This window comes from Aquarana catesbeiana, linkage group LG04 (genome assembly GCF_042186555.1).
Source record: "Aquarana catesbeiana isolate 2022-GZ linkage group LG04, ASM4218655v1, whole genome shotgun sequence".
Lineage (NCBI taxonomy): Eukaryota > Metazoa > Chordata > Amphibia > Anura > Ranidae > Aquarana > Aquarana catesbeiana.
Window position 1 is genome coordinate 184,172,565 of NC_133327.1, and position 23,899 is coordinate 184,196,463.

The 23,899-nt window shown below is 44.3% G+C and overlaps 1 protein-coding gene across 2 annotated transcripts in view; it reads left to right on the forward strand.

Moving 5' to 3' along the window:
- The window catches only part of RNF13 (ring finger protein 13), a 177,705-nt gene that overhangs the window by 41,055 nt on the left and 112,751 nt on the right, over positions 1-23,899 (forward strand). For both annotated transcript variants that reach the window (XM_073625980.1, XM_073625979.1), the window contains 2 exons: positions 2,088-2,207; positions 9,586-9,666. In XM_073625980.1, coding sequence (XP_073482081.1) covers positions 2,103-2,207; positions 9,586-9,666 — 186 coding nt within the window. In that variant the 5' untranslated portion in view covers positions 2,088-2,102. The remainder of the gene's footprint in view (positions 1-2,087; positions 2,208-9,585; positions 9,667-23,899) is intronic.

A 23,899-nucleotide genomic window follows, 5' to 3' on the forward strand; every position in this document is an offset into this window, starting at 1 on the left:
AGCCAAAGCAGGAAGTGAGGAAATCCCTCCAATGCGAGGGAATTGCTGGTTGCCACTAGGGTCACCAGAGATAGTGTCACCACTGGAAGATTTCCTTTTCATTCCTGTTATGGGGACGACCCAAAAATTATGCTTTTTAAACTTTTAAGAAAATGTTTTGAAAGTTTATTGATTTCAACAGTATGTATTGAGGCAAGCCAGTGTAATAACTATAAGGCTTCATGCACACTAGAAGCTAAACACTGCTAAAAAAACGCTGGATATAAAATGCTAATAACTTAGCATTTTTTTTCCATCATTTAGCATGGTGTATAAGCTACATTTAGTAGCGTTAACATTAAGGAGCGAGGCTGCCAGTGTCCTTAACAACTGGTGAATAGCTGGTTGTTAAGGAGCAAGCCGGCCACTGCGCCCTTAACGGATGAGTCATCAGCTGTCAATGGGGTTACCCGCTGATAGCAGAAAGTTAACAAAACAAATGCCGGCAATATAAAATTGAGAAAAAAACAGCATGGGGTCCGCAAAAAATCGATATCGGACCCTTATTTGAGCTTGCAGCCTGAACTATTTTAGGTCCCTCAACATTCAACGTGGGGGGGGGGTGTGCTTTGGGGTAGGGGGGCTCCCCCTGTAGCACCTTGTCCCCATGTTGATGAGGACACGGGGCCACTTCCCCACAACGCTTGTCCGGTCGTTGTGGGGGTGCAGGGGTGACTTATCAAAATCTGGAAGCCCCCTTTAATAAGGGGGGGCACCCAGATCCCAGCACCCCCTTGTGAATGAGTATGGGCATACTCATTCATCAAAAAGTGTCAAAGTAAAAAAAAAATGCACACATTTTTTTTTTTTGACTAGCCCTTTATTTAAAAAAAAAAACAAAAAACAGAAAGAATGTCCCCTTGTGTAGATGCATCGTCAGATGCCCATGAACGCTGGCCACTGACCTGAGAAAACAAAACAACAAGGTCTACACCCAACGCTGGCTCCTGCTGTCTGACAGCTCTGCAGCCTCCCGCCACTAAATAAACTAAGGGACAGGACCACTCGGTGATGTCACCGGATGAGCCTGCCCTCTCGTGTCATCATCAACCCAGCATGCCACAGTCAGTGAGGTCACCGAGTGCCCCCGCCCCTTTGTTTATTTAGCAGCGGAAGGTGGCGGAGCTGTCAGATGGTGGGAGCCTTCGTCGGGTGCTGACCTTCTTCCTTATTTATTTATTTTTTTTTAATAGTTTTTTTAGCTGTCAGTATTTTTTATGGCAAAACGCTGCTGCTCCAGAATGCGCTGGCAGTGGGTGTTTTGTTTTTTTTTTTGCAACTAAACTCTCCTGCCTCAAAACACCGCTAAAATGTGTGCATGAACACATAGGATACCATGCAGGGTGTTTCGTTTATTTTCTGGGCATAGTGGAAAAAATATAAGGGGTATAGACGTGGCTGGATCTAGGGGGAGGTGTTGGGGATGACTGTGCCCCCCTCCACATTTCATTTGTGCCCCCCATCCTCTATGGAAGCTGTGCCCTTCTTGCATCCTCTACTGCACACAGTCTGAGCACAGGCAGCACAGCTCCTCTCCTCCTCCTCCTCCTCCTCCTCCTCCTCCTCTCACAAAGCTCAGATCAATTCTCTTAAAGCCAGCCTCTATCTCTAGCTGCACAGCTCTGTTTTTATTTTGGAACTTCACAGGCCAGACCTACAGCATAGCAGGCAGCTAGCTACACACTGTGCAGATAGAGGCTGTTTGTAAGAGAATGAATCTGAACTGTGTGAGAGGAGGAGGGAGGGAAGGGTAGAGCAGAAACCCAGGCCAACATCAATCAGAGGGCAAGGAAAGGGGGTGGATCCCAACAAGATTGTAAGCATAAGAACCCAGAGAAGACTGTAGCCCCTCCCACTAGTAACTTGATTTTAATAGAAAGTTTTTCAGGGGGCTAGAAAGATTTTTTTTTTTCTTTATGCAGCTCACAGGAAATAGGATGAAGATAAAAAAGGAAACCCATACATCTCTTTTAATAATTACATTTTTTACTTACATTACTGTCAAATTGCTAAAGGAAACTGATGTAATATTTTATTTGTATTGACAGGTACTGTTCATCATAATGGACCCTCTAAGAAAATGCATTTGTTTGAGAAGCATCTGCCTATGGACAGTCTACATCTTTGTGGCTGTTTGCTTGCTGCCTGTAGAAGGTGACATTATAGCGGTAAGTAAATAAGTATTTTTAGTGGGCCACTAAACCACCAACCATTTTTTTTTAAATCCTGATACTATTCCTGTCACATGTTTCCCCAATCACAATTACTATTATTATATTCATTGTATTCCTTTATTTTCTTCATCAGCATACCCCCCTCACCGTTATTAACTCTTGTATCTCTTGACCCTCCCTCTTAGATTGTAAGCTCTAACAAACAGGGCTCTCTGATTCCTACTGTATTGTATTTTAATACAATTGTAAATTGTATTGTAGTTGTACTGTCTACCCTCAAGTTGTAAAGTGCTGTGTAAACTGTTGGTGCTATATACATCCTGTATTATAATATTACAAGCAAGGTACAGAGTACTCGTGATACAGAAAATAATTTTATTTAACAATGCTTTCACACTATATAAGAATTATCCTGTAAGGTTGCAGTTTGCATATTCCAGGTGTATTTTGCGTGTTTCAATATATGTTTTTGATCCATTGATGTTTATGGAACCAAAAACCAGAATAAAGTCCCTGATCCTTTCCATGAAATGCACACATGTGAATGTGACCCATAGGAAACCATGTTAAATGGACTGTAGTGTGTTTCGGCAAAACCGAAAATGCACTAAAAAATGCAAAGGTGTGAACCAGGCCTTAAAGCAGAACTCCTGTTTTAAAAAAATAAAATAAGGACCCCTCCTTTACCTTGGTCATGGCTTCCTTTATGGGTGTTAAACTCATTTGATTCGCTCATGGCTGTTCCCAGTAGTCGCCTAATACAGCACTGGGGAACTGATTATTTGTAACTCCATATCCCCCCCCCAGCTCTCTACCTGTGCTCATGGCCCCATTTATGAATATGGACATACTCTGGGTGACCCTGCAGCCATCCGGCAGGTGTTGGGTCATGTATAGGATGAATTTGGCATGGCGCATTTTTTTTTTAATCATGCAGTACAAAATAGATTGAAAATATCCCCACATATCTTTATCATCCATTTGTACAATACCCCAGCTGCGCATTGCATTAGTAAAATGCTTGTTTTAAAAGATCCCCGTAAATTAGGCAAGAGTTAAAAATTAATAGCTTATAATTATTAAATAATATTACTTTACAAAACCTTCCAGACCAAGTAGAATGAATACCCTACACAAAGGACCTGACACTTAATAGAAAAAGCTGCATTGTTACCTACAAAACTTTCTTGGCACTGTGGCTAATTTTGGAATATCATTATATAAAGGAATCTCTTGCCTATTTAAAATTAGCAGCCAGTTTTGTCCACCATAAAAATGTATTGCTTAGTAAGTCATTATATATAAAGTATATTATTGTGCTGCATTATGTTTAGTTTGATTTTACTTATAGCATTTGATTTATATAGATTGGCCAATGTTTATTAAAATACATTCATATACTCCTGGTCCCATATAGATAAGTATTTTGCAGTGATTAAGTAGTGGAAGCCCAAGTCCATCGATTTTATTTTTAAGTTCCATAAAGACATGCAAACATAGACAAGGATGACATGTTTTCCACAGCAGGAACAAGATTGAGAAAAAGACAGTAGAAAATTGCACACTGTCAAAGCATGTCTTAAAGCGGGGTTCCACCCAAATTTTGAACATTATCTCTATGCATTCTCTTCCTTGCCTAGATGCTGACATGCTGTGTAAAAAAATTTAAATCGCCGTAATTACCTTTTTATTTTTTAATCTTCTTAGCACTTCCTGGTTTTCCTCCCATGGGAGTAGGCGTGTTTCTAGCCTCTCCCAGACCTCCCACAGTCCCCTGGGAGCTAGTCTCAGGCTTCCCAGCATGCATTGTGCAACAGCGTCATCACAACATCTCGGTGAATGCTGGGAGCACAGCATTCACCGCATCCAGGAAATACATGCTTGTGGGCTTCAAATGCCCACAATGAAGATGGAAACCGCCTTCAGTGAATTTTATAAGTTATTCTTTACAATGAAATCGGACACAGGCGGACTTATTACACAGAACATGTGAGTAGATAATCATGAGAAGAAAAGTTTGTGAATGAACTCCAAAAAAAAAAAAAAAAAAAACAATAGATAGGTGGACCCCCGCTTTAAGGAGGAGGAATTATTCATTACAGCATACAAGATAAGGGTATAGGCATTGTCAAATATGTAGGATTGGTCCCATTAAACTGAGGCATGGCTTTCCCTGTTTATGAGCGGTGTACAAAGAGCCAAGCTCCTGATGCTGGAAGAGGGTTGTGAACCTTAAAATAGGTAGCTTATGGAGAGGGGCTCTTATCAGGAATAGATTAATAGAGAGTATTAGTATAAAGGGACTTACAATCTGACTCATAGTCTCTATAGAACAGGGGTAGGCAACCTTAAAAAGGTGGACAACTACCTGAACAACATGGGAGAAGTCAAAAATCACCGGGCACAGTGTCACCCAGTTTCGCCTCCTCGCACCTGATTTAAACCTCTAATTGCGTTACTACCATGTTGAAATCATGTGCATTGCACGGCAATCAGGTGGTGAGGAGGCAGCTGTCTATCAAACACACTGGGATCGCTTTTCAGAAGAGCAGCAGTGCCTTCTGCACTTGTGAACAAGCCCTTAGTTGTATTCACCAGCAGCACTCTTAGGACTCATTCACATGTAAAGTTGGGGGTGGTAACACCCTGCAGTTAAGTCACGGATTTATCACCCCCAATCCGCTGAGGTAGCAGCCAAAAGATATACACATGCTGCAGCAGGAATTATCCCTCCTGTTGCTTTTGATGGGTGCTACCGCATGCCAATTGCAACCCATTCAAGTAAATGGGGCCACTCTGCAAGCGCCCCCCATGCTTCTGCCCACTTTAACCCCTTGTTTGCTGTACAGCATAAAGTTGCAGGACACTTGCAGAGTGGCCTCATTCACTTGAATGGGTCATGCTTGGCAGGTGCTACACCCACTAACCATGACAGCATATAACTCCTGCTGGGCTGCAACATGTGTACGCCCCTAGCCACTGCAGCTAAAGTGGTGCGGTAGGGGGGAAGGGGGGGGGGGGGTGATAAAAACGCCTTAAACTATGGGATTTCACCACCCCCCAAACTGCAAATGGCTACTTTTACACTGATGTGCTCAGAAATTGCATCAAACCCGCAGGATATAATAGAAGTCTACTGCTAATTATTGCTGCTGGCACCACTCTGGACCCTGGATAAAAGGTGGAGTGCAGTTGATATCACTCTGCAAGGGACAGGAGCCAGCACTACAGAGGAGGCTTCGACTTATGCGGCTCTTGATCCCTACTACAGCTACAACTTTAGAAGTAGTCCCTCTGCATTGGTAAATAAATAAATGTAGCGCTGTGTGTAAAAATATATATAAATATAAAGTGCAAATCTCTAAAATAAATAAATCCTACATATAAATGAATAGTCCATAAAATGAAAAAATGAAGAAACGAAACATGAAAAACTCTTCTTGTGATCAGTGTATCCACACAATTCCACCACAGTGATTGTTCATCCTCAAAAGGAGATTTGCACTTTATATTTATATATATTTTTACACATAGAGGTACATTTTTTTATTTGCTATCTATTTTGAAATTAGTGTGGTGTACCACTTGGAATGTTTAGCAGCTGTGCACGTTTATTATTAGGTTATCTTTAAACATCCCAATATTTTTTACTTGTGGCACTGATTGTTTCATCTTATAAGTCCCTCTGCATTGCATTCTGTTTGATTCTCTGGAATGGTGGGCCAGCAAGCCCAGACTGTGATCTACCCGTCACCTGTCCGCGATCTACTGGTAGATCACGATCTACAGGTTGCTGACCCACCGCTATAGAGGAACTACTGCTGGTCTAATACTGGGATCAAGGAAAGAGGGTATAGAAAGTGGGAGTGAGAGAAAAGGAGGAAGAGGAGAAAGAAAACTAGAGGAGCCAAGAAAAGAGAAGAAAGAAAGAAGGTGGAAAAAAAGGAGGGGGAAAGGGAGGTACATGCTAAGAGGGTAGGGGAAAAGACTGGAGTCATATATCAGTGGGACTCTGGTTATCGGCTCCCTCCAACATGTCCCCCCCCCTGTCCATGCCATCGGTGGAGAATCGGGTGGTAACATAAGTGTAAATACTCTTAGAGTGGAGGAGGTGGGCAGGGACCCAAAGGGTGGTATCTGAGTGAGGTGTGGGTTTAAGAGAGGTTTCCTGTGAGTTGTGTGTATTCCATGGTCATTTGACAATTAAGCCAACAGTACCAAGTGGTCATAAATTAAAGGATTGTCATGTGATATACAGATCAGCTCTTCCATTTCTAATATTTTATTAAGTCTGGAGAACCATTCCTGAATGGTTGGGTGATTCAGTGTCCTGTGTGATTGGTTTTCATTTTTCTGTAGCATATTGTAGCCTGACAAACTGTTTTATACGATCTGCACTAGTTCATTACATGTCATGTTGGCTGATTGTCAGTGATAGGGGCATTACAGTGGTATTATTTCTGTTTTTCCTACATTGACTTTACGAGTGCTATCGGCCGTTAATTGGCCACTAATGCTGGACATTTTTTGGAATAACTGTCTGTAATGTGGACTTCCATAAGATGATGCGTGGGAGTATAAGCAAACTGCAGTCAGGAATGGTGGTGTGAAAATATCGGCAAAGGTACAATATGCAGTTTTAAATTCGTAGGGTCCAGGGCATTTCCTAGTTTTCAGTAGCTTGATTGCCTGTTTGAATTCCTTGGGGGAAAAGGGACATTCAAGCTTCATAGCAGCTACAGGCTATACTACTGTAAAAATTCCTAAATGTAACATAGTAACGTTATGAGTTTGCATCCGGTTGATCCTCAGAAGGGAAATTACGTAACATGGTAATGCTGGGGGGTTTATTTACCAAATGCAAATCCACTTTGCACTGCAAGTGCACTTGGAAGTACAGTCGCAGTAGATCTGAGGGAGGAATGCAGGGAAATAAAAAAAAAAAACAGCATTTTTGCTTGCACATGATTGGATGATAGAAATCAGCAGAGCTTCCCCTCATTTCAGATCTTCCCCTCAGATCTACAACGACTGCACTTCCAAGTGCACTTGTAGTGCAAAGTGGAATTGTCTTAAGTAAATCAACCCCTATGTCTTCATTGGTCACTTGCACATGGCCATTGTGATCTTGTATACGATGTACAAGATACTTGCCCAAAAATACTTGCCCTTTTGGATTGTAGCTCTGGCTCAAAGTTTGCCACTCATGTTACCCTGTTCATAAACCAATTTCTGGGTTAAGATATATTTTACCTTTCATTGCCTTCTTGAGCTCCCTCAAGAGCAGTGACCAAGCACAAAGTAAATCCTGTAGGGTTTGTTTAGCTTGGGGTTTTTTATGAGTCAATTCTAGTGCCCTGATGTGCTTGATAAGATCTGAGATAGCTGTCCAATCCTCTGGTTTCCTTTTTGAAGGCGATGGCCATAAGCTTTCCCCTTTAAAACACATTTATGCGCCTCCCACTGTGGGTAATGCCTGTACGAACTGTGGCTTCTTTACATTTGTCAGAAGTGAACAGTCCAAGCGCCAAATCTTTACTGTAGTGATTTCTCCAGATAGACCAGAGTGAGCAAGATTGGATGGTGATCAGACCAGAACATAGGCTCAGTAGTGGCAGTGCAGTAATGTCTCTTTTAAAATAGGAAGTGATAATCAATTCTCATGTACCTCTTGTGAAGTGCCGAGAAGAATGTGTAGTCCTTCTCCTCTGGGTGGAGGGTATTGCAGGTATCGTGTTTTAGCAGGTCATGTAGCTGAAGTTTTATTTGGTGCAACTTGCCTTGTAGGGCAGAATGAAACTCCAGAAGAGGTATCCAGTTGAGGACTGAGTGGCAAATTTAAGTTGCCTCCCAAAATCAGGCTACCAGATTGAAAGGCTAAAAGAAGACATGTAATTTTCCAAAAAAAAAAAAAAATTACTTTTGGCTTTCGGACAAGAGGTATTGGCCAACATAAGCGGCTTGTCATTGAAATTTCATATGAAAAAGAGATAATGTGATTCCCTGTCTACTAGGAAGTCTGAAACCTGCAAAGGCGTGCGTCCAGAAATAAGTATACTACAAATTCTGAATGAACCCTCTGCACACTAAATGCACACAGAAATAAGTATGGATGCATCTTTTGATTTAGATGCATCATTTGCTGCATGATAAACCGTGGGATAGGTGGAGTTGGTGAGTTTGGGGATGGAGTTAGTTTGGAAATGAGTTTCTTGAAAGAATATATCAGCCCTGTGTTTGAACAGAGAAGAAAGGATTTGAGATCTTTTTTCAGGGACATTAAGACCTCGAACATTTAGCGATAGTACGTCTTAGAGTATTGTGGCGTGCCAATCTTTGGATGATGCAGTGATGCACACAGAAATACAGCAGACGTATAGTACAATACGATATTTTTGTGCACAGTTCACCCGGAGCCAAAAAAGACAGGGAGGGGCTGGAGGGAGAGGAAACCTGGAAGGAGGCGGTGGGGGGAGGGGGAGGGGGAGGGGGGAGAGAGGATGGGGCTACTAATATAAAAGGGAGGGGGAAGGAGAAAAAGATCAGACAAGACGAGAGATCCAGAGGTGGGATTAGACAATTTTTATTAAAGTGATTGTAAAAAAACCCCACAGGTTTATACTTACCTGCTCTGTGCAATGGAATTGCAAGGAGTGGCCCCCGAATCTCCTTTTCTCAGGTCCCCTGTTGGAACCCCTCGGCCCGCTTCCGCTTTCTCGCCATTGGCTTTGACAGCAGCAGCAGCCAATGGCTCCTGCTGCCTCAAGCAAAGCCTGTGAGACCAGAAAGAGAGAAGAGCTACAAACGGGTACAGCACTGGATCAATGAGGGCTCAGGTAAGTAAAAGAGGGGGGAATACTAAACATAAAATACTAAACATTTTGTGACTGAATGCAAGAAATGCATTAAGGTAAAAAATATTTTAAACTTCAGCCCTGGTTCACACTGGAGCGTTTTGACATGTCAAATCGGCGGCAATTGCCGTCAATGGCACCATCCTTGTCGGTGCGACGCCGCATATGCGGCTCTGCACCAATTTCGAAAAGTAGCTTCTGTACTACTTTTTGCAATTTGGGCTGTGATTTACATTGACATCTGTGCAGAAATCTGCACAGATGTCTCTGAAATCACGTCCGGATTTGGGACTGACGTGCTGGAGTGAAATCATAGGCTTCATTACCACATCTCAGTGTGAGCCTGGGCTTAGAGTCACTTTAAGATATAATGGGTAAGACTGGGAACATTTTCTCTCACTTTTTTTTCTATACGCTATTCAAAACTAATTTAAAAAAAAAAAAGTTTTGACTGGAGTTGAGCTTGAAGGAACCAAATGGAAATTTTTGTATAACTCTGCACTTTTGCTTTGTTTTAGTATGCTTCAGACAATGATACCCGAACGTTTGAGGACCTTCCAGCAAGGTTTGGCTACAGGCTTCCCAGTGATGGCTTAAAGGTAAGTGGACGTAAACAAGAAAATATGGATATTTTGGGTGAGCACATATTTTGAGTTATTGGAGTTTAACTTGAAGTAGAGTAGCCACTTACTCTGGCTCACTATTGACAACTTTTATACAGTCAGGTCCATAAATATTGGGACATCGACACAATGCTAATCTTTTTGGCTCTATACTCCACCACAATGGATTTGAAATGAAACGAACAAGATGTGCTTTAACTGCAGACTTTCAGCTTTAATTTGAGGGTATTTACATCCAAATCAGGTGATGTAGGAATTACAACAGTTTGTATATGTGCCTCCCACTTTTTAAGGGACCAAAAGTAATGGGACAGATTATCAATCATCCATCAAACTTTCCCTTTTTAATACTTGGTTGCAAATCCTTTGCAGTCAATTACAGCCTGAAGTCTGGAACGCATAGACCTCACCAGATGCTGGGTTTCATCCCTGGTGATGCTCTGCCAGGCCTTTCTGAAACTGTCTTCAGTTCCTGCTTGTTCTTGGGGCATTTTCCCTTCAGTTTTGTCTTCAGCAAGTAAATGCATGCTCAATCAGATTCAGGTCAGGTGATTGACTTGGCCATTGCATAACATTCGACTTCCTTCCCTTAAAAAACTCTTTGGTTGCTTTCGCAATATGCTTCGGGTCATTGTCCATCTGCACTGTGAAGCGCCGTCCAATGAGTTCTGAAGCATTTTGCTGAATATGAGCAGATAATATTGCCCGAAACACTTCAGAATTCATCCTGCTGCTTTTGTCAGCAGTCACATCATCAATAAATACAAGAGAACCAGTTCCATTGGCAGCCATACATGCCCACGCCATGACACTACCACCACCATGCTTCACTGATGAGGTGGTATGCTTTGGATCATGAGCAGTTAATTTCCTTCTCCATACTCTTCTCTTCTCTTGGTACAAGTTGATCTTGGTCTCATCTGTCCATAGGATGTTGTTCCAGAACTGTGAAGGCTTTTTTAGATGTTGTTTTGCAAGCTCTAATCTGGCCTTCCTGTTTTTGAGGCTCACCAATGGTTTACATCTTGTGGTGAACCCTCTGTATTCACTCTGGTGAAGTCTTCTGTTGATTGTTGACTTTGACACACATACACCTACCTCCTGGAGAGTGTTCTTGATCTGGTCAATTATTGTGAAGGGTGTTTTCTTCACCAGGGAAAGAATTCTTCGATCATTCTTTTTTTTCTGTGGTCTTCCGGGTCTTTTGGTGTTGCTGAGCTCACCGGTGCGTTCTTTCTTATTAAGGATGTTCCAAACAGTTGATTTGGCCACACCTAATGTTTTTGCTATCTCTCTGATGGGTTTGTTTTGTTTTTTCAGCCTAATGATGGCTTGCTTCACTGATAGTGACAGCTCTTTGGATCTCATATTGAGAGTTGACAGCAACAGATTCCAAATGCAAATAGCACACTTGAAATGAAATCTGGACTTTTTATCTGTGCCTTGTAAATGGGATAATGAGGGAATAACACACACCTGGCCATGGAACAGCTGAGCAGCCAATTGTCCCATTACTTTTGGTCCCTTAAAAAGTGGGAGGCACATATACAAACTGTTGTAATTCCTACACCGTTCACCTGATTTGGATGTAAATACCCTCAAATTAAAGCTGAAAGTCTGCAGTTAAAGCACATCTTGATCAATTCTTTTCAAATCCATTGTGGTGGTGTATAGAGCCAAAAAGATTAGAATTGTGTCGATGTCCCAATATTTATGGACCTGACTGTAATTAAAATACTATTAAGCACAAAACCAATAATGCAATATACTGCAGCTTGCCAATTTATTAGATTTGGTGACTTCATTTGTTTTTCTTTTTTAGGTGTTTACACCTGATGATCTGCCCAGTAACACAGCTCCTGTATTAAAGTGCATCCACTCTGGATGAAGGAGCACAGGGGGCACATTTGGACAGCAGCATTGTCAGTCTGGGGGGAAGGGTGTGTTGGATTACTAGATTTAAATTCAGATTTAGCTACACTAACAAATTGAAGCCAAACGCTAGCTAATTAATAAGCCGTTACAGCAGACACCTTTTTCCTTCTGGGATAAAAGTTTAACCACTTGCTGACCACAATACATCTATATACGTTGTGGTCGGCGAGTGGTTTACGGAGATTATGACTGAAAATATCGGCCATAACCCTGGTACCATTTTTTTTTTCTGCAGGCAACCAGCTTTCTCATAAAACCGGTCCAAGCGGCTCATGAGCTGCTGAAATGCTTTCCGAAGCAGCGGAACTCCCCCTCCCCCCCCGGGTTTCTCAGGCTTACTGATTACGCCGGTTCGCCCAAGAAACGATCAGATGCTGCTGCTGGCTGCTCCCATAGGTGATAAAAGAGTTAACACGCTTTGATTTACTTTATGGGCTTGGAGGACTGGAGCGACGTTATGACGTCACTTGCGGTCCAGGCTGGAAGAAAAAATTATTATTATTTTTTTTTTGATCTTTTGCTCTTAAAGGTAAATTAAGAGATTTGGGGTATTTTTTGAAATCTATGAAGAAGTGCAACATTTACTTTGTTCACTGGGCACAGGGCTAAAGGAAAAGTCTGAAGAAACTTCCTAAACCTCTTTGCTGCTGGGCACCACCTACCATGCCGTGGCTTATCTAGTTTTGCTCTTTATATATATTTACCAGGGCAGAGGAAGCAAGGCGAGGGGACAAAATTTTATAGATCATTCACATATGTAAGCTCCTCTGATCATCATGGCAACAGGAATGCCGCAGAGCAGTTTTAGACAACATCAGGCTTGTTAATCCTTTCTTCCTTATGGTAAATGATCTTCACGACATTGACTACCTAGAACAAGTACAGTCGTGATGTATATTACATGTCTTGATGGTAAAAGGATTAAAGCTAAACTTCAGGGAGCTAAAAAACAAAACACTACCACATTTGTGTATTATTTAAAAGGATAATTAGCCAGTGTATTTTACATAGAACTAGCGTAGTTACTGGGATCTGCCTTGATTCCAGTTTCTAATAATTAAAAAAAAAAAAAAAAAGGGAGGCGCCAGTCAAAGCTGTGTGGCAACCTCCGTCATCTGATTAAACTTGATTTGTGTTGTGCTTCCTGCACTGTCTGGTCAGCAGGCTAGGGGCATGTTTGTGAGCTAGCTGTAGCATTTAAACACAGCAGAGAAGAGAGGCACCGTGATCTGTTTTTGCTGTCGGCCAGAATTGTGTTGATCACAAGACTGGATAACCACAATTACAAATCCTTTTGCAGTTCTTGTGTATTTCAACCTTGTGTTGCCTGGAGTTCAGCTATAAAGAGAACCATTCACAATTCAGTTTATGAAGGCATCTGACCATTCAAAGACACGGCCACCTTGTAAAGACTTACACAATGGTAACTCCTTATTCTCTACAGGTTTCTTTTAAAGCCCAAGTATAGGCAAAACCTTTTGTGTAATGTTACATAGGACAGGAAGTGTTAAAACCATGGTCAGATTTTTTTAAAATTTTCTGTGACTTGGCTTAAGGGAGATAGGAATATAGGGGAACCAGACAAAAAAAACACCTTGAGGGGATTTCCCTCTTCCCCATTCTACTTACTATCTGTTATCTGCTTTAGCAAACACACTTCCTGTTTTGTCAACCACTCAGAAATTAGATATTCTTCTTGATGGCTACAAAAACCTGTAATCTTTCCCAATGTTGTCTCTAGCTAAACAAACAAAAAAAATTATATTGAAAAAGCCAAACTGTTCCAGAGAACTTTTTCCATCGTACAAAATTTTTAATAAAAATGTGTAATGCTCACTAGGTGGTAAGAGACTGCATATTCACCAGAATATAGATATTACATACATACAAAATGTGTTACATAGTTAAAGGATATGTTCACTTGTAACATGTTACACCCATATTCCGGGTGTAACATGTAAAATTTTACAAATGGACCGGCTCCCGCTCCCTGACAGCAAACAGGGATCTTCTCCCTCCCCACTAGCTGCCTGGCCACGTCTCATTCAAAGTGTGCTGTATATGGAAAACTACAAGGTCTGGCAGCCTTTGCGGCTGTCTGCTTGTAGTCTTCAATGAACGCTGTGAGCACCGTGGTAGTTCATTCATTCTTCCTGTCAGAATGTATCAGCTTCCTCGTACGAGCAAGCTGATAAACTGACAGATCTGCAGGAGACCTTCATGGTACCAGCGATCTGTTGTTCACTGGTGCTATGCTTTAGAGGCTCCTGCAACAAAAAATAATAAATACACATTTTTTTTTACCTGCAAAAAAACTTGCATTTTTATTATTTCATTTTTTTTAAAATGAACTTCTCCTTTAAATCCAACAGTATTCAACTATACTTGGCCACCACTACCTCCGCCCAAAATCATTCTGCCAAATACCAGATCTATTGGACACAGACCAGATGTTTTAAGCCATGGTGCCCAAAATGTTTGAGGACACCCTCTAAGCTGATAAATATAACGCTCCCCCATACTATGTATCCACTCTACAACTGTGGGGGTATGCTCAATTTCCAGCAATGTAACAATGTTCTAGAAGTAGCTTCTTTTATTGGATCCTGCACCACTAGGGTGTGTAAAATACCCAATATACATGGTTTTAGATCTACCAGGATATTAGATTGAAACACCTTGTTTAAGTTTATAAAAGAGGAAAAATTTGGGACTTTGAGTGAAACATGCGGGAACACATGCCTCCATCCCTATATCGTTGCAAAGAGGGGGGATTTTCGGGACTTTGAATGAGGTGGGTGGCTAAATAAGTCGGTTTTGAAAAGGATACCTTTATTGTTAGAAAGCATCATAGCAAACGGGGATAAATGCAATGAGTAAATATGCAATCACCATAGTATGGGAAATGGTAAAATCTACGTGGAAACAAAATAAGATCACAGAAATCTAGTACATACAGTATATTGAAATCAATAGATCATCTACACAATAGGTGCATCCAGTAAGTCCGATGCATTTTGTGTATATAAAATTACACTCTTCAGGGACAGGTACTCTTGGGTCTACAACAAAACATGAATAAATAAAATATGTACCATGGCTGAAACCATATGTGGGAGAAGTATATACAAATAGGGAGACAAGTGTAGAATCATCCCTATGGATACTTACAAGCCTGTAGAGTCTGAGTCTGTGCATCCAGACAGGGAGGGCTGCCAGAGGTATCATTCCCGGGAGCTGAGGTCGGAACCCAGCATTAAAAAGACTGGGCGCATACCATGAACCCAACAAAAATGAAAAACACATAGCCAAATGGTGGTAGGCGCGGGTTCAAATTTTAGAAATGAATTACAATAAGTGCATTGAAATTACATGTTCTAGTGTACCACTAATGAAATGTAATATGATAGAAACCCAACACCACAAATCCATATAAAAGATATGAGTGTGATATAATGAATAGGCTAGAGGGACTATAGCCTCAGTAAGGATGTGGGTTAAAAAAACCATCATGAAAGGAAATGGGGGAAAAAAAGAAGCGTGTGAAAAATGACAGCTAAATACTAAAGGGGCATAGGTATGAAAAAGGTGAGCAGATTTCCTGATGTAGTGGTGAAAAATATTTTTGTATGTAGTCCATGGAAGTGCAGTGAGAGACAGGACATGCTGACTGGTGGAAAGGCCGACCGTGAGTGGGAACACTATATGTGCACAGAGTAATCGGCAGGCTCCTCCCAGCGTCACACAGGTGCAACAATTGGGAAAGGGAGCATACCTGCCGGAGGGACAACCGCCCCCCATCCAGCTAGGCATATTCCCATCCGTGTGTTGACGCTGATGGAAAAACACAAACGCCAGTGCCTGGACGCCAAATAACATCATGCGCATGGTGTGGAGGTGTGGCACCGATGCCAGGAGGGACCAGTCCACCCCATCCTCCGCAACAACAAATGCTGATGAGGAGGGGAAAGGGGGTTGCTCTCACTGGCACCACAACTCCTGGGAAGTGAAAAAACACAGCCCCACAGATCCGGATCACAGCAGACTGAACAGGCTCCATCTCTGACCGGGGATTGTCATGCATAGACTTTGAACAGGATGTGTCAAAGAAGCCTACATTTAAGAGGTACACAGACAAGGACAAGGTTTTTAACATGTGATTGCATATTTACCCATTGCATTTATGTTATGCTGCGATGCTTTCTGACAATAAAGGTATCTTTTTCAAAACTGACTTATCATTTAGCTACTCCCACCCACCTCATTCAAAGTCCCAAAAAACACCCCCTCTTTACTTTAAGTTACCTACCAACCCTGGGGGGCGTGGCCAGATGTGATCGCGGCAGGACGAGTCTTCTCAGAGCTCCGGTATCCATCCGCTCAATTTATCCTGTTTGCGCCTAAACCACTAGCTATCAGCCTCTGTAAGTGTGACCACGACCTGGGGGGAAAGGACCAGGAATCTAAAAATGCCTTCCTCGGTGACGAAGAAGCAAGGCAAACAGCATTCTCAGCCGCCGTCAGGCCAGAGGCAGCTGCGCTCTCAGGAGAGCATGGCGACTGGCTCCTCCCACGCCGTCTTGGTTCCTGTGTCGACGGCGCAGCGCGCTCAGACTCGGGCAGTGAAGATGACACAGCGTGAGCCTCCATCACCAAAGGCTCCGGAGATCCTGGCCTTACTACCGCAGGAGATTGAAGTGGACACCGATGCCATTACAGGACCAATCCTGGAAGCCATAGCGGCCTCAAAAACTGAGCTAGTTAGCCGTATAGACTGTTTGGCATCAGAGTGCAATCTTATCCGCCATGACCTGGATAAGATCAGGGGCAGGCTGACGACGTCGGAGGATCGAATCTCTGAGGTGGAGGATGTCTCCCACTCACAGAGCACACAATTAAATGAGCTGAAGCACATGGTCCGGGCATTACAGCACAGAGCAGATGATGTGGAAGACCGCCAACGCAGAAATAATGTAAGAGTGGTGGGACTCCCTGAGGGGGTGGAGGGGTCAACCCCGTCAACTTTTGCTGAACAGTTCTTTAAAACGCTATTATCTCTGGGCGATCTCCCTACAACCTATGTGGCAGAGAGAGCACACAGGGTCCCCACGGGAGCAAGACCGTCATGTGCCCCACCTCGCCCATTCTTGGTACAGTTCCTAAATCACAAGGATAGGGACATGTTGTTGGCTGAAGCGAGGAAACATCAAGACCTCAAATATGAAACGCACATATTATGCTGTTTCCTGATTTCTCAGCGGAGACTCAACGCAGAAGGAGATCTTTCACTGATGTCAAGAGAAGGCTCAGAGAAAAGGAGCTGAAATACAGCATGTATCCAAGTCATCTCCGGGTCCAATTCAAAGGTTCGGTGAAGATACAATACCAACAGCAGCGGAGGTGAATGGACGCACTGCAGAGGAGCTCTGTCTAGCCCTCTGCAATCCACTGCCATCCGGCATCCACAAACATCAAAAACTGCCCCAAAGCCTATCTAATAACCACTGGGCACTAGGAGAGCCTTTTACTGAGGACATTGGAGCAGATTAGCCGGCGGACTACTTTGTTTTCAGGCCGCGGCCGGCCTTCTACAATCTACAGCCATCCGGCCTCCACAGACATCAAAAGCTGCCCCAAAGCCTATCTAATAACCACTGGGCACTAGGAGAGCCTTTTACTGAGGACATTGGAGCAGATTAGCCGGCGGACTACTTTGTTTTCAGGCCGCGGCCGGCCTTCTACAATCTACAGCCATCCGGCCTCCACAGACATCAAAAGCTGCCCCAAAGCCTATCTAATAACCACTGGGCACTAGGAGAGCCTTTTACTGAGGACATTGGAGCAGATTAGCCGGCGGACTACTTTGTTTTCAGGCCGCGGCCGGCCTTCTACAATCTACAGCCATCCGGCCTCCACAGACATCAAAAGCTGCCCCAAAGCCTACCTGGTAGCCACTGGGCACTGGAGGAGTCCTTCCCTGAGAATATTTAAGTAGATTGGCTGACGGATTGCTTGTTTTCGGGCCGCGGCCGGCCTCACTCCACAGACGCCGGCCGCCATCTTGCGGCCTACGAGACACACAGAATCCCCGGTCTCGGGTGCCGCGGAGGGCGATCGGGGGCCCTGGGGCCGGGAGGGCTGTATCCGGAGCGGAGGGGACACCAGACAAGGCAGAGAAAGCAGGCACTGGATGCTTGCGGCAGGCCCGAGGCCTGTGAGGCCCCCAGCATCACCGCATCTTGGCGCCACGACCGGAGGTAAGGGGGTCATATAATTCACCCTCACTTAAAGTGGCCCCCCCTGGGCATATCTGACAAGTTTATAGCCAGCTCAGACCCATCGCTGACCCCAGTAACACTAGAGACTTCCAGTGACGGCCGCCATCTTACCATCTTGCGGCCTAGCTTACAAGACGGGCCCGCACTATCAGAAACTGTGCCCTGGCTGGACGGTGCTCTCCCCCTTGAACCCATACGGTGTCCCAGCCTTGCGCCCATGTTAATAGGGTGACACCGCTGCTCCCGCAGGCCTGGTCACCCTCCCCAGTCCCCCTCATCTCCGTGGAAGATAGGTTTTGATGGAGAGAGACTAACTATGGATGGCTGAAGACCCGCACCCCTGAGTCCCGTGCTATCCCGACAGCTACAGGCTATTTACATAGCATAGCACACCCACATAATACATGGCGGCAGCTAGCTCACACTCCACGGAGCTTACCGACCCCCAACAAGGCACCATACAGAGGTATCTACTTAGAACTACGCCGATTGATCCCCGAACTCCCAAAGACAAGATGGCACCCGGCCGCAACCCGGGGAAGACCAAGCCTCCCGCCTCAGCAGCAGCTCACACGGCAGAGGACAATAATGAGAGATTTCAGAATTCTACGGGAGAGCCCTCAGCCTCCTCCACAAGGTCAGTCTCATCGTCCGACACAGGCACCGGGGAATCCCAGTCTGCTACGCATCCCCTATCAGGAGAACCCATTAGATCGGAAGCTGCTGCCCTCCTCTCTGCCTTCAGAATGGATTTTGAATCCTGGGCAAGCAAAATGGAAGATTCCCTCCACGTGGAGCTGAACGCCCTGAGGCAACAAGTCACAGCTAACGAGGAAGCAGTATCGGTCTTAACCACGGCTCAGGATGACCACGAGGCACGTATAACAGCCCTTGAATCCTCATCCGCGACACATCTTAGGCGCATACGTCACCAGCAACTCCGCATAGAAGACAGCGAAAATCGCAGTCGCAGAAATAACATTAGACTGCAAGGCATACCGGAGGCAACATCTGGAGCAGAATTGAAACCCACTGTCATAACTATCCTCAATAAAGCACTGGGAAGAGAGGCAACATCACCAATTGAACTGGATCGTGTTCACAGAGTAGGAGGACCAGGGGGGGCCCGAGATGGTCGCCCCCGCGATGTTCTATGTCGGGTCCACTATTACACTTTAAAAGAAGAGATCATGCGAAAGGCATGGAACTTGGGTCCTGTTGACTTCTTTGGTGCCCCTATTCACCTATACCCTGACTTATCTCGCAATACGCTGTATATGCGTAGAGTGGTGCGCCCTCTACTTGACCTTATACGGCAAGCTGGAGCTACCTATACATGGGGTCACCCCTTCAGCATCAAGGTGACACGGGGCGGCAACAGGTTTACGCTCTCTGATCCAGACCAACTGCCCGACTTTTTCCTCTTTATCGAACAAGATCCAGTGGAAGTTTTGAACTGGTTAGACCCTCCAGAGGATAGATCAGGCCAGGTGGGACTTGGTCCACTTCCACAGCGCCGCAGACGTCCTAGGTCCAGATCAGTTTCCTCTGGCCCAGGGATAAGAAGACCTACTTCCCCAGAAGATTAACTCAACAGTTAATTAGAGACTGATGGCTTGTTTTGTCTCCACTGGTTCTTTCCCTGCTCTTTGCCAATTTACAATTTGGCTGGGGTTCGGGTGAGAACATAGATTGGAGTCAATCTTATGCCTCTCATTATGAAGAGCGTCAGGTAATGCGAATGTCTACCAATGCTATGTTTTTGTGTTTTTCTTTTTTCCTTTTTATCTGACGTTTTTCTAAAGATGTTTTGCATTGTCTCAGATTGATTCCTCTCACCTTCCCATGATGATATATGCAGTGGGGGAGGTGTAGCGGGAGTGGGGGGATACCTTCCTCGGAGGGGGGTTTGGTACCCGGTTTTACTCGGTCTCTGCTACAGAGAATATAGGGTTTAAAGGACGTTACACATGGAGCAGAGGATTGCCCCCATGGAGGGATCCCCCACTCTCCCTGCCCTCCATATACCCACCCAATTGTCTTGGCGCAATAACTTTCTTTATATACATGAGACAATGCAATAGTTTTATATATACCTCAGGGTTACTTATTTAAATCCAATGCACACACTTGGTTGATTGTTATCATTTGTTGTGGTTAAGCTGCCTTATGCCCCACACTCGTTTTAAATATCAAGTGTGCCACACATACTACTTGCATGCCTGATATGCTGTCGGGAACACGGCTCAGACCCATTCATCTCGACTTTTCCCCCACAATAGGACAGGCACGGTTTGTGCCTAAAACGTGAATTTTCACGCAGTGTTCTGCGTTCGCGGACACATTAGTTTTCCAGACACATCTTTTTAGGTGTCTTTTCATTTATATCGTATTTCTTCCATTATCCTCACGCTCCTTTCATTTTTCTTCCTCCCCTCCCTCTCTTCCCCTCCTTTGTCTGTTTATCTTTTTCTTCATCTCTTCTTTCTTTTTCTTTCCTGCTCCCTATACCTTTCCTCCATATCTTAATACTTTCTCCCTTTTACAGCTTTTGGCACTCCAGCATGGCTCACACGGTGACTTTGCGCCCACACCTGAAACTTTGTTCGTATAATGTAAACGGACTTAACATAGCGTCGAAACGTGGGCAAATTCTATATCAGATGCACAAAAGACAGGTCAGCATACTCTTGCTGCAGGAGACCCACTTCCATTCTGACTCCACTCCTTCCTGCTCCAATAGATATTTCAATAGATGGATACACAGTACCAACCCGACACAAAAATCTAAAGGAGTATCTATTGCGTTTCATAAAACACTCCCTATTGAGCTGCTTGATCAGGTGACGGACCCCCAAGGCAGGTATGTCTTTGTAAAAATTTTATTATGGGGGACTAAATTTACAATTGCCAACGTATACTTGCCTAACACACACCAAGTCCCATCAGCCTTGCAATACCTAAAGATTTTGGCGGGTTTCACGGAGGGCAAGCTCATACTCGGAGGGGACTTCAATACTCCCCTGGATCCACTTTTGGATTCATCGACATCCCGTTCGTCTATATCCTTTCCAAAAATACGGGCCCTAAAACGTACCATCTACAATATGCATCTCATAGACGTATGGCGAATACTGTACCCGGACTCACGAAACTACACACACTTCTCCAACATCCACCAATCATACAGTCGTATAGATTATTTTTTAGTCGAGCACGGCTGCTTAGATTGGTCCCCCAATTGTGAAATAGACCCTATGGTTTGGTCCGACCACTCACCCATATTCCTGACGCTTACAATCCCCTCTACACCAATAAAAGAATGGACATGGAGGTTAAATGACTCTCTCTTGACTGAACCAGGGTTTGAAACACAGATAGCAGAGACGATATCAAACTTTTTCACAGATCACACATCTGATGACACCTCACCACCCATGAAATGGGAAGCATTGAAGGCGGTATTACGGGGTAGGTTTATTCAGATGGGTGCTCGCATGAAAAAAGAACGTTCAACTGCGATAGTTACGGCAGTACATAAGCTAAGGACACTAGAAACTACTCATAAACGCTCCCCGACGGTTGAACTGCTTACGGAGGTTTCTTCTGCTCGCACCCAGCTTAGAGAGTTATATGAGGCATCAGCCCGCACGTTTGCGAACAAACTAGCTTTTCATCAATATAAATTTAGAGATAAATGTGGTAGATCCCTGGCTCGCACCCTCCACACCAAACAACCTAACTCCTTTATACCTCATATACGGGACAGCTCTGGGAAAACTGTCTCATCACCTTCCGAGATGGGACAGGTGTTCCGGGACTTTTATCAATCCCTATATAATATACCTGCAGCGAGCTCCACTGATCCTCCCCTCACTACAGCGGAAACACAAGCCTTATACATCGAGCAAACTGCATTACCCACTCTAGATGGCGAGACGATAGAGGACCTTGAGGCCCCGATTTCGGAAGACGAGGTTGCCCGCGCCATTACTTCTACCCCATCTGGTAAAAGCCCGGGTCCTGATGGCTTTACTCCGAAATTCTATAAACAATTTGCTACCCTTCTTACTCCCTTCTTGACAAAAGTATTTAACTCCATCTCTGAACGATCAGTGTTCCCACCACAAACCTTAGAGGCACATATTACCCTCATCCCCAAACCAGACAAAGACCTGAATGTTTGCGCTAATTACCGACCTATTTCGCTAATAGGAGTAGATCTAAAGGTGTACGCAAAAATTTTAGCTAATAGGTTGCAACCATTGTTACCCCGTTTAATACACCTAGATCAGGTTGGCTTTGTGAGTGGAAGGGAGGCGCGTGACAACACCCTAAAAACACTCCTCATTGCTGATTATGCTCGGGCCCACAATATCCCATTGTGCCTTCTCACAGTCGATGCGGAAAAAGCCTTCGACCGTGTCGACTGGCAATTTCTCCGCTTATCATTACAACAACTAGGTCTAGGCCAAAACATGATCTCCAGAATAATGTCCCTCTACACATCTCCTTCCGCTAGGATTAGACTAAACGGCTCCCTATCCCCTAAGTTTACTATACACAACGGAACGCGGCAGGGGTGCCCCTTGTCCCCCATTCTTTATGTAATTGTCATGGAACACCTAGCCATTGCCCTTAGAAACAATCCGGCCATACAAGGCGTTAGAGTAGGCCCACTACACACTAAAATTGCCCTATTTGCTGATGATCTACTCATATTTGTAACCCAACCACAAATTTCTCTACCCTCCATTATGCAGGAGTTTCAGAGGTATGGAGAGGTTAGTAATTTTAAAGTTAATCTAAATAAGTCAGAAATCCTCAACATTTCACTCCCAACAGCGGTTCTACAACAGCTTACGACTTCCTTCCCTTTTAAGACAAGCTCCACATCTATCCGCTATCTAGGAATCCATATTCCAACAGTCTCATCCCAACTATTCTCCAGCAACTTCACCCCTTTACTTACCAGAACTCAAGCGGATCTGACCACATATGCCTCTAAACAGCTCTCCTGGCTGGGTAGGGTGAATGTCTTGAAGATGGATGTTCTCCCTCGATTCTTATACCTTTTCCAGACCATTCCTATCTATATCCCCACCTCGTTCTTCAAAAGGCTCCGTCAGATCTTCTCTAAATTTATATGGCAGGGACGTCGCCCCAGGATAAAACATGACACAGTGATTCTCCCGAAAGTCAGGGGGGGTGCGGGGGTCCCAGATGCCTCTATATACCATAAGGCAGCGGTACTCGTGCGTATAGTGGATTGGTTCCACCACTCTTCCTCCAAACTTTGGGTTCAACTAGAGAAATATCTTAATGAGGCTGATCTTTGCGCCCTGCCATGGACCCCTATGGCTGGGCGTGGGGACGGCTTATTCTCCACTGCTCTTACTCGCCAAACTCTCCAGATTTGGGACCGCATGATCTCAGCGAGTAAATTGTCTAAAATCCAGGGCCCAATGACCCCTCTCTTCGGGACTCCGGCTTTCCCCCCAGCAGCGAACAAGTTAAGATTTGGACCCTGGAGTAGGGATAGCCATAGACGTTTAGCACAGGTCTTACGCGCTGACCCATCCTTGAGAACGGACATACCCTCTCGGACGGAATTAGGGACCTCAACAATGTGGTTACAAAGGGGTCAAATAACGTCATACATACGCACTTTCTCATCCATCTCAGAGATACTGGCCGACCCATCAGACTTTGACGAACTGCTTTTACAACCAGACCCACCAATACATGTAGTATCACTGTTGTATTCCCTACTACTGAACGAATATGCCCCTGACCTTCCAACATATACACAGAAATGGGAAGCGGAGTTGCAACACTCCATCTCCCCCACTGATTGGCAAAAAAGCTTTATCCTAACGCATAGGATTTCCCTGGCAACCAAGAACCAAGAAAAAGGGTTTAAATTATTAACGAGGTGGTACAGATGCCCAGTAGATATTAAAAAGTTTAACCCCTCTTTGACAGACGTGTGTTGG